This window comes from Phacochoerus africanus, chromosome 6, assembly GCF_016906955.1.
Source record: "Phacochoerus africanus isolate WHEZ1 chromosome 6, ROS_Pafr_v1, whole genome shotgun sequence".
Lineage (NCBI taxonomy): Eukaryota > Metazoa > Chordata > Mammalia > Artiodactyla > Suidae > Phacochoerus > Phacochoerus africanus.
In genome coordinates, this window is record NC_062549.1 from 16,215,267 (window position 1) to 16,233,165 (window position 17,899).

The following is a 17,899-nucleotide window of genomic DNA, read 5'->3' on the forward strand; positions in this document are numbered from 1 at the left end:
GAAAATGTTTAAAGATAATTATACAAGAATATTCACTGCATCACACAGATTGTATTAACAGAAGACTGATGATACAACCTGAATGTCAGTCAGCAGGGCCCTAGTGAGATAAACTGAAGTATATTTTAGGAGTTCCCTCCATGGCACAGTGGATTGAGGATCTGACTGTAGTGGCTTGGATCGCTGCAGAGACGTGGGTTCGATCCCCAGCCTGGCACAGTAGGTGAAAGGATCTGGCTTTGCCACAGCTGCAGCTCAGATTCAATCCCTAGCCTGGGAACTTCCATATGCTGTGGGTGCAGCTGTTAAAAAAAAGTACATCCGTAAGTACAAAACTACGCAAATATTTTTTAAATGTTGTAGCACTACATGCACTAAGAGAAATGCATTCCCTCTGTTAGGTGATACCACCAAGTTACAAAACAATGCTTTAGTGTGATTCATGTAAAAACAAAAAGGTAGCAGACACAGATGTACACAGGCTCATACAAAGAAAACTTGTGAAAGGACATCAACAACTATTAACAGCAGTAACCTCTGGGGAGTATAAGGACGAGTGGCTAGGGCACAGGGAGAGAGAAAAGCTTGCTTTTGTTTCTTCCATTTACAACTTTATATACCAGCACTGTCTAACAGATAATGCAAGAGATAAATATAATTTGAAGTTCTCTAGGAACCATGTTAAAAAAGTAAAAAGAAGCAAGATCAAATTTAATGCATTTACTTAATCCAATGTAATAAAATTATCATGTTGGAGTTCCTGGTGTGGCTCATCAGAAACAAACCTGACTAGCATCCGTGAGGATTTGGGTTTGATCCCTGGACTTGCTCAGTGGGTTAAGCATCTGGCATTGCTGTGAACTGTGGTGTAAGGTTGTAGACCTGGCTCTGATAAGGCGTTGCTGTGGCTGTGGTGGAGGTCGGCAGCTGCAGCTTTGATTTGACCCCTAGCCTGGGAACCTCCATATGCTGCAGGTGTGGCCCTAAAAAGACAGAAAAAAAAATCATGTTAACATATAATTAGCCTAATATTATTAATTAACATGATATTTTACATTACTTAGGGGTAGGAGATGAAGAGGTATAAACTACTATGCATAAAATAAATCAGCTACGAGGATGTATTGGACAGCACAGGGAAGGAACACAGCCAATATTTTATAATGATGTATAGTCCATGAAAATATTGAATCACTATGCTGTATTAATATAATATTTTAAATCAACTGTACTTCATTTTATTTTATTTGTTTTTTGCTTTTTAGGGCCGCTCCCATGGCATATGGAGGTTCCCAGGCTGGATGAAATCCAAGCTGTAGCTACTGGCCACAGCCACAGCCACAGCCACAGCCACATCCGAAAGAGCCAATTCTGCGACCTACACCACAGCTCATGGCAACACCAGATCCTTAACCCACTGAGTGAGGCCAGGGATTGAACCCAAAACCTCCTGGTTCCTAGTCAGATTTGTTTCCGCTGCGCCACGACAGGAACTCCAACTATACTTCATTTAAAAAAAAGATTTTATATTGTTTTGTTCACAATAAAATTTCTTTCTTTCTTTTTTCTTTTTTTTTTTTGTCTTTTTGCCATTTCTTGGGCTGATCCTGCAGCATAAGGAGGTTCCCAGGCTAGGGGTCCAATCGGAGCTCTAGCTGGCGGACTACACCAGAGCAACTGCAACTCGGGATCCGAGCCAGGTCTGCAACCTACATCACAGCTCATGGCAACGCCAGATCCTTAACCCACTGAGCAAGGCCAGGGATCGAACCCGCAACCTCATGGTTCCTAGCCGGATTCGTTAACCACTGAGCCATGATGGGAACTCCTGTTCACAATAAAATTTCAATATTTGATGTGGATTTCACTCATACCCCACATCTTAATTCGAAATAGCCACAAGTGACTAGCATATTGGATGGTGCAATTGTATACTGTCTGACTTTAAAAAAAAAAAATCAACATGTATTAATTTTACATTAAAAAGTTTAATCTAGCAATCCCACTCTTGGGCACATATCCAGATAAAACTTTCCTTAAAAAAGATACATGCACCCACATGTTCAATGCAGCTCTATTCACAATAGCCAAGACATGGAAACAACCCAAATGTCCACCGACAATCAGATTAGGAAGATGTGGTGTTGTACCCAATGGAATACTACTTGGCCATAAAAAAGAACGAAATAATGCCATTTGCAGCAACATGGATGGAACTAGAGACTCACACTGAGTGAAGTAAGTCAGAAAGAGAAACACAAATACCATATGATATCACTTTTAACTGGTATCTAATATATGGCACAAATAAACCTTTCCACAGAAAAGAAAATCATGGACTTGGAGAACAGACTTGTGGTTGTCGAGGGGGAGGGAGGAGTGGGATGGATATGGGATGGATTGGGAGTTTGGGATTAACGGGTGCAAACTATTGCTTTTGGAATGGATTAGCAATGAGATCCTGCTGTGTAGCACTGAGAACTATGTCTAGATACTTATGAAGGAGCATGATAATGGGAGAAAAAAGTATGTATACATGTATGTGTAACTGGGTCCCCATGCTGTACAGAAAAAAAAAACCTGGGAAATAACAATAAAAAGATATATATATATATATAAAATAATAATTAAAAAAATTAAAAAATAAACAAAGCAGAACCAAAACCAAAAAAAAAAAAAATTTAAGAAGCAGCATATTATTATAATTTCAGTTACAACTTTCTTTTCATATAACTCTCCTTTAATTCCCAAGAGAAAGAAAAGCGATGACAGCCTGGACATCATGAGACTTGCCCATAGCAGAGACATGACAAACGAAGTTTAATATATTCTTACCTCTTTATTTTCAAAATTACCCGTCAGGTCTTGTTTTAATATTCTACTTTGTATTTTGTTTTCCCTTGATTTTGCCGGCCGCTGTACTCTTCCTGATGTTACTTTCATCTTAAGATCACCAGAACTCACTTTCCTCTTAGGCAAATCTTCAATCACTTTCACTAAAGGAGGAGGTGGCTAAAAGGTCAAAAAAAAAAAAAAAAAAAATGCAGTGGCTGTCCTTGGAAATAGTCCTGTTACTATATTATTTACAACATTTGTTTTGGTCAATTTAACAATGCAAATTTACATAATTATTCTTTAGGCAGAAAATGTAAGTAAAATGTCCAAGAATGTTTCCTTGTTGACTAATGCATCAAAGCAAATTTCTGCCAAATTCCTTTGAAGGATGTAATAAAGATTATGATTAACAACGAAAAATATAAATTATTCCTTGAAAGCTTAAATTATACAGTATCATTCCATTTTTTTTTTTGTTTTTTTGTTTTGGGGTTTTTTTTTTGTCTTTTTGCTATTTCTTGGGCCGCTCCTGCAGCATATGGAGGTTCCCAGGCTAGGGGTCCAATCGGAGCTGCAGCCACCGGCCTACGCCAGAGCCACAGCAACGCGGGATCCGAGCCGCGTCTGCAACCTACACCACAGCTCACGGCAACACTGGATCGTTAACCCACTGAGCAAGGGCAGGGACCAAACCCGCAACCTCATGGTTCCTAGTCGGATTCGTTAACCACTGCGCCACGACGGGAACTCCCCATTTTTTTTCTTAACACTTGCGTGATAAAATGAGTAGCAAAGTGATAACCTACAGCAGCATGGCCCTCTAGAACGCTGAGAGAAGCACCTTAACATTCTTTGGGCTCAAGTGACATTTTCTTTTGAGGGAAACTGTCAAATGACTTTCCTCTGAAAGCATGGGACCCAGGATCCCTGCCTCTCTGTCCTTAGTTACATTTTTTTTAATCTACATGGAGACGGCAGTTAGTCCTGACCACATCAACAGCTTCAGAGGCATATTTATTTTTTGCTTTTTAGGGCTGCACCCATGGCATATGGAGGTTCCCAGGCTAAGGGTCAAATTGGAGTTGTAGCTTCTGGCCTACACCACAGCCACGGCAATGAAGGATCCGAGCCGGGTCTGCAACCTACACTGCAGGTGCTAGCAACACCAGATCCTTAACCCACTGAGGGAGGCCAGGGATTGAACCTGCGTCCTTATGGATGCTAGTCAGATTCGTTAACCGCTGAGCCACAATGGAAACTCCTCCTCAGAGGCAGTTTAGACAGCACGACTTAGATGCCAAGCCTTCTTTTATACAGCACCCATAAAACAGGAAGGAAAATAAGCCCTGACAACTTCAGTTTAAGGTAAAAAATGATTCACTAAGACATTTTTCTCTATGAATAACCCTCTTTAAAATGAAAAGATCTTCCCTGTTCAAAGGAAATGAACAGAGAAAGCAGCTCTGGCTTTCTGAGTTCTAAATATGACTAAAAGTACAATGACTTTCACAGGGTATTTAAATGTTTGAGGAGTTCCCGTCCTGGCGCAGTGGTTAACAAATCCAACTAGGAACCATGAGGTTGCGGGTTCGGTCCCTGGCCTTGCTCAGTGGGTTAAGGATCCAGCGTTGCCAAGAGCCGTGATGTAGGTTGCAGACGTGGCTGGGATCCTGCGTTGATGTGGCTCTAGTGTAGGCTGGAGGCTACAGCTCCGATCCGACCCCTAGCCTGGGAACCTCTATATGCCATGGGAGCGGCCCTAGAAAAGGCAAAAAGACTAAATAAATAAATAAATGTCTGAGACCGTTACTGTTGAATGTTCCCTTAGTAGTTAGCCTGGACCCAGATCGAAGAAAAGGTGGATTTGTGATGTTTAAATGTTTTTTTCTTGAAGCCAAAATGCCAATTCCTTGCATATGAGAAGAACACAAGGGATACCCCCCACCATCCAAATGAACATATTTGATTTCAGAAAAATACGTATTATACACATCACCTTGAATTCAAGCTGTCATGAAAGCCAGAACCGAACCATGTGCTTTCATGATGATGTAACAAAGAAAATGAATCACTACTCTTTGGGGAAGCTCTTCAAAGCAGAAACCAAACTTCTCTGACCTCCTCCCCTTGCCCCCGAAAGAAATAAACAAAGCAAACATCTTGACTCGTTTTAAATAAAGACTACTTTGAGGTTTCAAACAAAGATTTTTCTCATGTTGCCTTAATAAGCTCAGGACTTCTGCTTTTGAAACCTGCAGCCTACTACAGGAGGCCAAAAAAGTGTATCCTGTTGTGGATTGCAATGTGTAAGACAATAACACTGTAAAATGTATAGCAGAGGTAAGGTTATAATACACATGGCATTGATAATAATTTAAAAACAAAAATGAAGTATGAAAAGTATTTAAAGTATTAACTGCTTATTTATACGTCTTTTTATAGTGTCTTTCTAGGATACATTGTTATTTATTCACATATAGAAAGATTACAAGGATAATGCAAAACATAATAACAATAGCTCTTACCAAAAATAGTACTGGGAGAGTTCCCACTGTGGTTCAGTGGTAACAAAGCTGACTAGTATCTATGAGGACTCAGGTTTGATTGCTGGTCTCGCTCAGTGGGTTAAGGATCTGGTGTTGCTGTGAGCTGCAGCACAGGTCGCAAATGTGGCTCAGATCTCGTGTTGCTCTGGCTGTGGTGTAGGCCAGAAGCTGCAGCTCTGATCCCATCCCTAGCCTGGGAACTTCCATATGCTGCAGGTGCGGCCCTAAAAAGGAAAAATAACTTATTCTAGTGCCACATTTTTCATGGTTCTTCCACGAAGGAATCTCTCCAAAGTTGAAGCCTGAGATATAACCTGGATTGTCACACCTTAGGAGTATTAAAATGTCAACACAGACATAGGAATTAACTTATTATTAGCACAGTACCAAAATTCTCAAATGGCATGAAGATAGGATTTGAAGGAATGGGACATGGGTAAAAAGATTTGTATAAACCTGGACATTTTGTGGGCTTAGAATAGCCATAAAGACACTGCTGGTGCTGGTAATGTGCCAAAAAAAATTATCTGAGTTTCCTGGTGGCTCAGTGGGTTAAAGAACCAGTGTTGTCACTGCTGTGGCTTGGGTTCAATCCCTGGCCCTGAAACTTCTGTGTGTTGTGGGCACAGCCAAAAAAAAATTATCCTCCTTCTGTTATAAGCTAGCCTTTCTGGTCAAATGATCTCAATTTGCTTAACAAATAACAGAGAGGAAACCAATGACTCATTCTCACCTTGGTTCTTCTCAGATCTCTGTTTCCATTAATAACATTTATTGAGCTCTTGTAAAATTCAGCGAGGCTGAACACGCTCATTAAGAGCGAATAACGTTGTCTGGAGTTCCCACTGTGGCTCGGCAGTAACAAACCCAACTAGCATCAATGAGGACGCAGGTTCAATCCTCGGCCCTGCTCAGTGCATTAAGGATCCAGCATTGATGTGAGCTGCAGTGTAGGTCACAGATGTGGCTCAGATCCCACACTGCTGTGGCTCTGGCGTAGGCCGGCAGCTACAGCTCCAATTAGACCCCCTAGCCTGGGAACTTCCATATGCTGCAGGTGCAGCCCTAAAAAGCAAAAAGTAAAAAAAAAAAAAAAAAAAGGCGAATAATGTTATTAAAATTTTCAAAGCGTACAAGAACAGTAGAGAATAATTCCATGTTTAAAGAAATTGTATGCACGTGTACACACACAAAGTAGACTCTCACCATTTGCAGTAGTTATGTTCTATAGAGTGGCATAAGCACTGAGTGAGTAAGTACCAAGTTAGTACTCAAGCAGTGCTCCTAGGAGAAACACAGGATCAGGTCCCTGTGAGCCTCTGGTCACACTTCTGTCAACCAATCAATAGACAACCTTGTTTCGTGTGTGCTTCTGTTTAAAGACACTTATTTACTACACAGCGTTGACTCACTAGCACTCAACTCAGGCTGGTAACACTTTACTTCGTGCTTGTCTAACGTATGCACAGTCTCCCTGGGATGACTCACAGCCGCTGGGTGCTCAGGACACTAGACAGCACGTCAGGACTGGGCTTGGGGGCCGTTTTAAAGAGCAAAATGGTGGGAAAAACGTGGCACTAAGTAGACCATGAGCGGGACGCTGGTTCCCAGTATGAGAGCTGAAATGAGAAGGCAGAGTGCTGCCTTGCAGGACCTCAGGTGGAGCCTACATGATGGCAAATCCAATTTTCTGCTGCTCTCTGCAAGCCAATGTCTGTGAGTATGTGGTTAGCGCTGATCTCAGAGTTACAAATAAATATTCACTCGCAGGCAAATTCACAAATTGAGAGCCCATGAAGGACGAGGACTGACTGTAAAACATCACACACACAGAAAAAAGACTGGGCAGGTACACACTTCAGTATCATCTGAGAATACTGAGACTTAGCTATTTGCTTATCCTTTAATTCTTCTCTGTAATATGAACTTATTACCTATCTAACTAGAAAAAAAAGATAAAAAGGACCAAGCATATAGCAAAAAGATTATCATACTAAGAACAGAACACCCAGGCCTACTAATGACCAACTGTGTGGTTAGGCTGTGGCAGGAGCTTCTTTGCCTGTGAAGTGACATCGTTAGACCCAGTGATCACTGAAGTCCCTCTTAGGGCTACTGTGATGCAATTCCAGAGTTGGCAAGGCTCACAGAGAACAAGTGCACTTAGCAAGAGGCTGGGAAAATTTTAGATGACTGTGAGGGAAGTAGGAAGTACATCTGAGATGAAATGAACAGGGTAATAACAGGTGCAGAAATGAACTGGGTATCTGGGGGGGACAATGAGGAAGCTGAAAATATGAGTAACTACATTAGGAATAAAGGACTTTGGGAGCCAGGCAAAAGGAAGGAAGTCACTAAAGTAGCATTACTTTAAAAATGAGTGAAGTATTATTTTAGAAAAATGTTATATACAAGATGGATTAAAGAGCAGGGGCAGGCACTGAGGGCTCTGAGTTTTGGTGTGTTTAAATAACTGGTATTTGAGACTAGTTAATGAGCACCAGCACAGGGATGGCCAGAGTGGAGATAGAGAACGGGTGGGTGGCACATAGCAGACATTTCAAATTTAAGGTTTACTGACTTAGTTCTGACTAGATTTGGGAAATAAAGGAATAGAAATAGTCACAGTACTCCAAGGTGTCTGGCCGACTAGACAGGAAGAAACAGAAATGAAGAGATTGGGATTGAAGACTTCTTTTGGGAAGCAGATCAAAGGGGCACTTCGAATGGCACAGGCACACCAAACAGATGCCTTTTATGCAGGCAGGAATTTAAGAATGGAGCACAGGTGAGAGAAGCCTAGAATGTGGCTTTGGGAGTAAGAGCAAAAACCCCAAAAAAACCAATCCCCCCCAAAAACAAACCCCAAACAAACAAAAACACATCCAGAAAAACTAATGCAAGGAAATTAGAATTTTTTTTTTTTTTTTTTTTGCTTTTTACGGCCACACCCACGGCATATGGATGTTCCCAGGCTAGGGGTCAAATCAGAGCTACAGCTGCTGGCTGACACCACAGACACAACAAAACAGAATCCAAGCCGTGTCTGCAACCTACACCACAGCTCATGGCAATGCCGGATCCTTAACCCATTGAGTGAGGCCAGGGATCGAATCTGCAGCCTCATGGTTACTAGCCAGATTCATTTCCACTGCACCACAATGGGAACCCCAAGGAAGTTAGAAAACTTTAACAAAGTTCTGTGGTTTTTTTGGCCGTGCCTGTGGCACATGGAAGTTCCCAGGGTAAGGACCAAAGCCGTGCCACAGCAGTGACCCCAGCTACTGCAGTGAGAACGCCAAATCCTTAACCCACTGTACCACAAGTGAGCTCCTAAAGCTTTTATTTTTGATGATACATTTAAATCTTTGAAGATATTGTTTACTTGTTAACATACCTTATTTATTTCTTTTGTTAAAGTGTGAACTGAATATATGTTCAGACTTCCATTTTCCATGATAGCTGCAATGTACCGTCCATGTGGGCTAATTATTGACGAACTAATTCCTTCATCAAGGCTCCCAATTTCAAAAAGAAGTTTACAAGTCTGTATATTAACAAATCTCATAATACCATCCTGACTCAGCACTCCAAGAACCTAAGAGTAGAGAGAAACAACACATGAGTTCCTAAAACACATTTAAAAGTAAAATGGGAGTTCCCGTCGTGGTGCAGTGGTTAACGAATCCGACTAGGAACCAGGAGGTTGCGGGTTCGGTCCCTGCCCTTGCTCAGTGGGTTAAGGATCCGGCGTTGCCGTGAGCTGTGGTGTAGGTTGCAGACGCAGCTCGGATCCTGCGTTGCTGTGGCTCTGGTGTAGGCCGGCGGCTACAGCTCCGATTGGACCCCTAGCCTGGGAACTTCCATATGCCGTGGGAGCAGCCCAAGAAATAGCAACAACAACAACAACAACAACAACAACAAAAAGACAAAAGACAAAAAAAAAAAAAAGTAAAATGTCTCAGGAGTTCCCGTCATGGTGCAGCAGAAACGAATCTGACTACGAACCAGGAGGTTGTGGGTTCGATCCCTGGCCTTGCTCGTCAGGTTAAGGATCTGGTGTTGCCGTGAGCTGTGGTGTAGGTAGCAGATGTGGCTCAGATCTGGCGTTGCTATGGTGGTGGTGTAGGCCGGCGGCTACAGCTCTGATTCGACCCCCAGCCTGGGAACATCCATATGCCGCAGGTGCAGCCCTAAAAAAAAAAAAAGGAACAAGTCTTGGATGTTAACTAGATTTATTACGGCGATCATTTTGCAATGTATACAAATATTGAACCATCATGTTGTACACCTGAAATAAAATGTTATATGTCAATTACACCTCAATTTTAAAAAAAAGTCAAATGTCTGAAAGTCAAACTACATACCCACACCCACGTGTGTGTGTGTGTGTGTGTGTGTGTGTGTGTATTTACTTTTTGTGAGGGGAGGGCAGTCAGAAGATACCCTAAAGAGCCATGATGTATTTTTTTATTATTATTATTTTTTTTTGTCTTTTTGCCTTTTCTAGGGCCGGAGTGGCATATGGAGGTTCCCAGCCTAGGGGTCTAATCGGAGCTGTAGCTGCCGGCCTATACCAGAGCCACAGCAACGTAGGATCCGAGCCGCTTCTGCGACCCACACCACAGCTCACGGCAACGCGGGATCCTTAACCCACTGAGCAAGGGCAGGGATCGAACCCGCAACCTCATGGTTCCTAGTCGGATTCGTTAACCACTGTGACAGGAACTACAGCCATGATGTATTTTAAAATCCCTAATTCCAGCTCACGTAGATTCGCCTTGTTCAGGTCCAGATAGGCCTGGCTCTAACAGACCCAGTGAGGAGCCCATCCTGGGAAGCCACAGAAAGGTCACACACGAATCTTCCCTTCCCACAGGCAGGCTTAACTCCACCAACCCCTCCAGAGGGAATACAGATGATTAGAGTCTTGCACTGTGACTCCACACTGGCCACCAAAAGCAAGCAGGGGGGAGGATTCATTTCCCTTCTCCACCCCCAGCTGGACCGGTGCCAACATCTATCCTGCTGCCCCACACAAACCTGTGACCCATCCCCACCACTGCTGTGACCAGCATTCGGGCAGCATAGAGGGAAAGTCTGTGAGCTGCAAGGACAGTGGCGGGGGGGGGGGGGGGGTCAGAGGGAAAGTAGTTGTTTAAGGGGAAAAATTAGTTTTTAACCCACATAATTTGAAAAACTAAAAACATGTACTAAAAAACCTTAAATGCATGAAACAATAACCCCTCTACTGCCTTGTCCACATACAGGTTCTTTTCCCAGGGCCAGTGGCTGCTCAGCAGCGCCATCATGTGACTGTGTGAGATGCTAAGGTCTCTTGCTACATGGAAGACTACAGTCTGGAGGTAGCTGGAGGCAATTTGAAGATGACAACCTAACAAGCATATCCTTCTGTTGGTCAGATGGTAGGAAACCCCCTCATTCAGTTGACACAACCTCTCTAGAAGGCAATTTAGCAAGGTCTATCAGAATTCAGTGCAACAGTTATTCGGTGCAACATCATTTGTGACAGAAAAGAACTAAACACAGGTTAAAAAAAAAACAACCTATGCAGCTGTAAAATAGAAGTGAATTCTGTACTAATATACTTCAATCTTCAAGGTAAACTAAGAAAAACAAGGTGTAAAGCTGTGTAAAAAAACAGGAAAAACGTAAAATGATATAACAATAGTGGCTATGGAGAGTGAGTAACTGGGCAAATGAGAGGGAGCAGTAAGATTTCACTTTATGCCTCTATCTATCCATCCATTCATCCATCCATCTTTTTGGCTGTGCCCCTGGCACATGAAGTTCCCAAGCCAGAGATCGAACTTACATCACAGCAGATGACAAGACCAGGTCCTTAACCTACTATGCCACAAGATAACTTCCCATTTATTTTTTTTTGTCTTTTGTCGTTTTTAGGGCCACACCAATGGCATATGGAGGTTCCCAGGCTAGGGGTCCAATCAGAGTTGGAGCTGCTACCCTAAGCCACAGCAATGGCAGGATCTGAGCCATGTCTACAACCTACACCACAACTCACGGCAACGCCAGATCCTTAAGCTATAAGCAAGGTCAAGGATCGAACCCACAACCTCCTGGTTCCTAGTTGGATTCGTTCCCACTGCACCAAGACGGGAACTCCCGAGAACTCCCCCATTTTATATTTTATGTTTTCAACTGTGTGCAAGCATTATCTACTCAAAAAACTTAAGTTAAAATAGATATTATAAATACACACTATACATATACACATAACACACACACATATATAAATTATTAATGTGCAAGACATAAGATAGTTAATTTAAAACAAGAAAGTTAAGGCTCAACTACTCAACTATTAAAAAGAAAAACGGCGTGTGGCGGGGGAGCTGTTTGTAAGCTCAGGAAAGACAGAAAAGAACATGTTTTGTAGGACAGAGGCAATCAGTTATGGTCGATAAAACACAGCAAAATGAAGGGAGGAAATGTCAGTTCTAGGCCAAACTTTAATCCTTATAATTAATAGATGTTAAGTAACTTAGTGTCCTTAAGCTTCAGTGTCACAATCTGTGTAATGGTGAGAATACCTTTCCTGCCTATGCTCAAAGAATTCTTTAAGAAGCAAATAAACAATAACATGCTGAATCGCCCTGTAAACCATCAAGCATGACATAAAATATACTAGTTTTAGAAAAAGGCTAAGTTGGAGTTCCCATCGTGGCGCAGTGGTTAACGAATCCGACTAGGAACCATGAGGTGGCGGGTTCGGTCCCTGCCCTTGCTCAGCGGGTTAAGGATCCCTCGTTGCCGTGAGCTGTGGTGTAGGTTGCAGATGCGGCTTGGATACCGCGTTGCTGTGGCTCTGGCGTAGGCCCGTGGCTACAGCTCTGATTAGACCCCTAGGCTGGGAACCTCCATATGCCGTGGGAGCGGCCCAAAGAAATAGCAAAAAGACAACAACAACAAAAAATTAAAAAAAAAGAAAAAGGCTAAGTTATCAAAAATAAACAGAGGGAGTTCCCGTCGTGGCACAGTGGTTAACAAATCAAACTAGGAACCATGAGGTTGCGGGTTCGGTCCCTGCCCTTGCTCAGTGGGTTAAGGATCCGGCGTTGCCGTGAGCTGTGGTGTAGGTTGCAGACGCAGCTCGGATCCTGTGTTGCTGTGGCTCTGGCATAGGCCAGCTGCTACAGCTCCGATTGGACCCCTAGCCTGGGAACCTCCATATGCCGCGGGAGCGGCCCAAAGAAATAGCAAAAAAATAAAAAAATAAAAAAAATAAACAGAACCTAAGATTTTTTCAACTTCTTTCAGTTTTCGACTCTATATAAAGATACTAGCAATTTCAAATCCTTGTAACAATCAGGTTTACAAGTTAAATAAGAGAACTGATATAGTTCAGAAATTATCTGTGATCTTTTCTAAAAAGGTATAATGTTATTAACATTTGCTACCCACCTGATTAGAACCCGCATCAAAACTATCAGGAAGAAATTCCAGGTGGCGAACAGCTCGCACTTTAGTAGGCATCTGGATAATTCGGAATAGCTGCTTGGCTTCCAAGCACCACAAATGCACATGATTTGATTTGCCCCCAGCAGCCAGGATTCGCCCATCTCTATGCAACGAGAAGGTGAGAAAGTAAGACCAGGTGACTTATTTGTAGCAGTGTGGTCCAACAGGACCCAACATCATGATGGAATGTTCTACATCTCTGCCCTCCAGTAGAGTCACTACTAGTCACAGGTGGTGGTGGTGAACGAAAATGTAGCTCGTGCTTCAGAGAAAGTCAATTCCTATCTTTTTTCCCTTTTTGCTGCACCTGCAGCATATGGAAATTCCTGGGCCAGGGATCAAATCCTAGCCACAGCTGTGACTTACGTCATAGCTGCAGCAAAGCCAGTTCCAACTTGTGCTGCCGCAGAAACAATGCCAGACCATTAGCCTGCTGTGCTACAGCAGGAACTCCAGAAATTAATAAAAATTAAATACAATTAAGAATTAATTTAAATAGTCCCAGGCACCCAGGGGCTATCCAGGAAAACTCGGGTTTAGACTGTATATTTTTTGTTGTTGTTGTTGTTGTTGTTGTTTTTTGGCTTTTGTCTTTTTTGTTGTTGTTGTTGCTATTTCTTGGGCCGCTCCCGCGGCATATGGAGGTTCCCAGGCTAGGGGTTGAATCGGAGCTGGAGCCACCGGCCTACGCCAGAGCCACAGCAACGCGGGATCCGAGCCGCGTCTGCGACCTACACCACAGCTCACGGCAACGCCGGATCGTTAACCCACTGAGCAAGGGCAGGGACCGAACCCGCCACCTCATGGTTCCTAGTCGGATTCGTTAACCACTGCGCCACGACGGGAACTCCAGACTGTACATTTTTTTTAACCTACTGTACTAAGACCACCTTAACAAAATACTTGTTGATGACTGGGGGTTTCTGAGTAACATGCATATTTTATAGCATGCTCTCAAAGTCACTTACTATCCACCTTTCTGTAATTCACATATGACTATACTGAATTGTTACAGCATTGCTCTATGAAAAACCAAAAAGCCCACACTTTTTGTCTGCTCGAGGAAAGCTATTTTATGCTTAGAAGGTACAAAAAGAATAAGTTTAGTCATTTGCAAGGTTGCTGCTCATTCATTCACCAAAGACTGTAAGATCACCACTATAAGCCAGGTTTCATTCCAGATGCCAGTGACACAAGGGTGAACAAGAAGACAGGTAAGATCCCTGTTCTTATGAGATTTTCAGTCTAAAGGAAGGGGAAGAAACAAATAAATGAATTTACTATCAGGTGACAAGTTGAATAAAGAACTAAAATGAGGTAATGTTACAGAACTGGGAAAGGAGCAAGAGCTGCTACGTGAATGACGTGAATGGGCCCGTCACAGGATGACGTGGGGGAGAATTCCAAACTGCCGGTACAAAAACGTTGAGAAAGGAGTAAGGTTAACATACAAGGAAGAGTGAGAAGCCACAATCAACTGTGGGTAAAACACTATAAAGGGAAGGAAACAAGGAGAAAAGAGAAGGAGGCCTGGACCAGACAACAAAGGACTTCAGGGAACATGGTGGGGAGCTGGATTTTCTAAGAGCAGTGGAACGCCTTTCAAGGGAGTCCCATTTGCCACAGGTGCAGACCTTAAAAAAAAGAAAAAAGAACAAAAGCCATTGGCCACCTTGGAAGATGCCAAAAAAATCAATCCATTATTTGGGGGAAATTTTTTTTAACAATTTGTATATTTTTTAAGGGCTGCACCTAAGGCATATGGAAGTTCCCAGGATCCGGGTCCAACTGGAGCTATAGCTGCCAGCCAACACCACAGCCACACAGATCCGAGCCATGTATGACCTACACCACAGCTCATGGCAACGTTGGATCCTTAACCCATTGAGAGAGGCCAGGGATCAAATCCAAGTCCTCGTGGAGTCTAATCGGGTTTGTTACTGCTGAGCCACGACGGCAACTGCTGAAAAAATTTTTTTAAAGAGGAAGAAATCAAGCATTTATTTATCCTGCTTTTCCTTTACAAACCACACAGCAAAGTAACCAAATAGTTGAAAAGAAGAAGTTTCTTTCTTCGGAAGGTTCTGCTTAATAAGGGAGAAGGAAAGACAAAATTAGAATATTGCCACTTTGGCAACCTCCAATGCAACACAGGCTATCTAGGTCATAATCAATAGCTGCTAATAGCATAAGAGAGAGTTGGGTGCTCCTCCTGATTAAAGTACGCACACCATTACAATGTCTTCCTGCTCCCCAAGCAAAGCAGGTCAGAACAAGTCTCCAACTTATAGGAAATACAGGTGTTACCAGTTTATAGTAAATACAGATGAAAGATCACCGTGTTAAACAGCACCACAGGGATGCAAAGAGCAAAATCCAGAACAACAGAAAACTACGGGACAAATGGCCAGTTCTTTAACAAATGAACTGCAAAGGAAATATAAAAAGAGAGACACACATCAGCCAAGGCAGCGTGTAAGCTTTGTTCCTGATTTGAACCAACCAACCACAGAAAGAATTGGACAAATCAGGGTAATTTAAATAACTAGATACATAATATTAAATCACACATTTTTAAAACTGTGATGATAGTACCACAGTTATGTTTCAAAAAGGGTCCTATCTTTTAGAGAGATACAGTGAAATATTTATGAATGAAATGATACACTTGGGCTTTGCTTTACGACAAAGCAGTAGAGAAGTGGTAGGTAGAGTTACAGACAAAATAGCAGTGCTAATCAGTGCTAATAAGCTCTAGTGCTTATTACAGCTAATGAGACTATTAGCCTTAGAATTTTGTGTACTTTTATATTTTTGTGTACATTTTCCACAATAAATAAAAAACTTATTACCATATCTTAGATTATACCTAAGTTTCAAGGAAACTTTTTCCTTATGACAATAAAATATTGAATGAAAATTTATAAAATATTCACTGGAAGTGAAATTTCTTAAAAATCCTCCTTGTCTTAAAACGGACATTACCTGGTCACAGCAAACACTTTGTATAAAAGACTAGAGCTTTCAGGTGGAGCTGGCAATTGATATTTGCAAAAAAGAGTATCACATTCCCAGGCGAAGATGGAATTATCTTTAAAACAGCTGAGGATGGTATTACTTAATGGTAGAAAGAAAACCTAGAGAGAGAAAAAAAATTACTGTTCATCTAAGAATAATACAGCCCTCTATAAATTTAAAATTTACAAGTAGTTAATTTTTATTTTTAAAATTATTTTTTCTTAAACTGGAAAAACAATTACAATACATAATAGAGAATAAAACTGTTATTTTATATACTATTATAAACTAAAAAGGTAAACTCCTTTAAACAAAAAATAGGTAACTATAATGACTAGGTAATTCATAAAACACTAAATAGCAATTTTAAAATATTTAACATTATAAAAGATTCAAATGATTTTAAGATACCACTTACATATATTAAATTTATTTTAAAATAACATACACACATTTATAAGCTACGTATTAATATAAATATTACATTAAATACTAAGTATCAAAAATATTAAATTCTGGACGAAGTATAGGAAAAGGCACTGTCATACACTGCTGCTGGTGGTAAAAACTGGTTAAAGATATTGTATAACATTTCAACAGCCTTAAAAATATATTTCTTCTGGAGGTCTAGTGGTTAAGAATCTGGCATTGTCAGCTGTGACTCCGGTCACTGCTGTGGTGTGGGTTCAGTCTCTGGCCCCAGGAATTTGCATGTGCCACAGACATGGAACAAAAAACCTCTTCTGAATGAGTCAATCTGCTCCTAAGAGTTAATACTTTGGGAGAAAAAAGTCAGCAAAATGCTTTAAGATAAATGTGCATAAATGTTAAGTATTATTTATAAAAGTAAAAAGCTGAAAATACATAATCATATTTTATTAGATTCAATTTATCAAATGGGCAATTAGGACTAAAATTAGTAGCAAAGTTGAAAATGTCCTTTTATTCCCCAACTATTGCATAAGCAATAAACAATGCTCACTTTTGAGAACATAAAATTTTAATTAAAATTGACCTTTTTTTTTCCGTCTTTTTGCCATTTCTAGGGCCGCTCCCATGGCATATGCAGGTTCCCAGGCTAGGGGTCTAATCGCAGCTGTAGCCGCCAGCCTACACTAGAGCCACAGCAATGCAGGATCCGAGCCCCATCTGCAACCTACACCACAGCTCACGCCAACACCGGATCCTTAACCTGCCAGGGATCGAATCTGCAACCTCGTGGTTCCTAGTCGGTTTCATTAACCACTGCGTCACGACAGGAACTCCAAAATTGACCAATATTTTATCATAAGAGTTTCAACGGCCTCAAATATAATTGTGTGTGTTGTGTGTCATCCATGTAAAATACACAAAGATAGGGAAGGAAGCAAAGAAAGAAAGAAAATGGAAAATATTCCTAACCTATCCTCTCAAAAGAGATCCCTGAAAATAGCCTGAGACATTTCACATGATTTGATCATTACAGCTCTATTTACTCTTTTTCCCCCTTTCTTCCTCAATTCAGCTTTGGTTTTAATATTTTACTCCTCTTTTGAACCAGAGGATCGTTATAATTCCTTTATACATATGTCTGCCCACAGGAAATTTACCCAGAGATATCGTGTGTGGGACTGACTCCAAACACTGCACAAAACTGAGCCAGAGATGGGCCAGACTCCACGCTGCCTTGGGATAAAGATCCTGTTAGTTTCTGAGAGGGCACGACTCAGTGCTGAGCACGACTGGAACTTGGTAGAGGTGCTCAGTAGGTATTTGTTGAACAAATGAATGAATGAACCCTCTTCTTACTGCGTTGGGACGGTATGTGTATGTTCATCCTTTTTCTTTCTTTCTTTTTAGGGCAGCACCTGCAGCATATGGAGGTTTCCAGGCTAGGGTCAAATCAGAGCCACAGCTGCCAGCCTATGCCCCAGTCAAAGCAACACGGGATCTGAGCCACGTCTGCGACTTACACCACAGCTCATGGCAACGCCGGATCCTTAACCCACTGAGCGAGG

General features: G+C 41.7%; 1 protein-coding gene across 12 annotated transcripts in view; it reads right to left on the reverse strand.

The window, feature by feature from the left end:
* TBC1D31 (TBC1 domain family member 31) overlaps window positions 1–17,899 on the reverse strand; it is a 77,446-nt gene that overhangs the window by 38,175 nt on the left and 21,372 nt on the right. For all 12 annotated transcript variants that reach the window (XM_047783332.1, XM_047783331.1, XM_047783325.1 and 9 more), the window contains exons 5-8: window positions 15,870–16,021; window positions 12,828–12,987; window positions 8,779–8,979; window positions 2,836–3,012 (exon numbers count right to left, since the gene is read on the reverse strand). In XM_047783332.1, coding sequence (XP_047639288.1) covers window positions 2,836–3,012; window positions 8,779–8,979; window positions 12,828–12,987; window positions 15,870–16,021 — 690 coding nt within the window. The remainder of the gene's footprint in view (window positions 1–2,835; window positions 3,013–8,778; window positions 8,980–12,827; window positions 12,988–15,869; window positions 16,022–17,899) is intronic.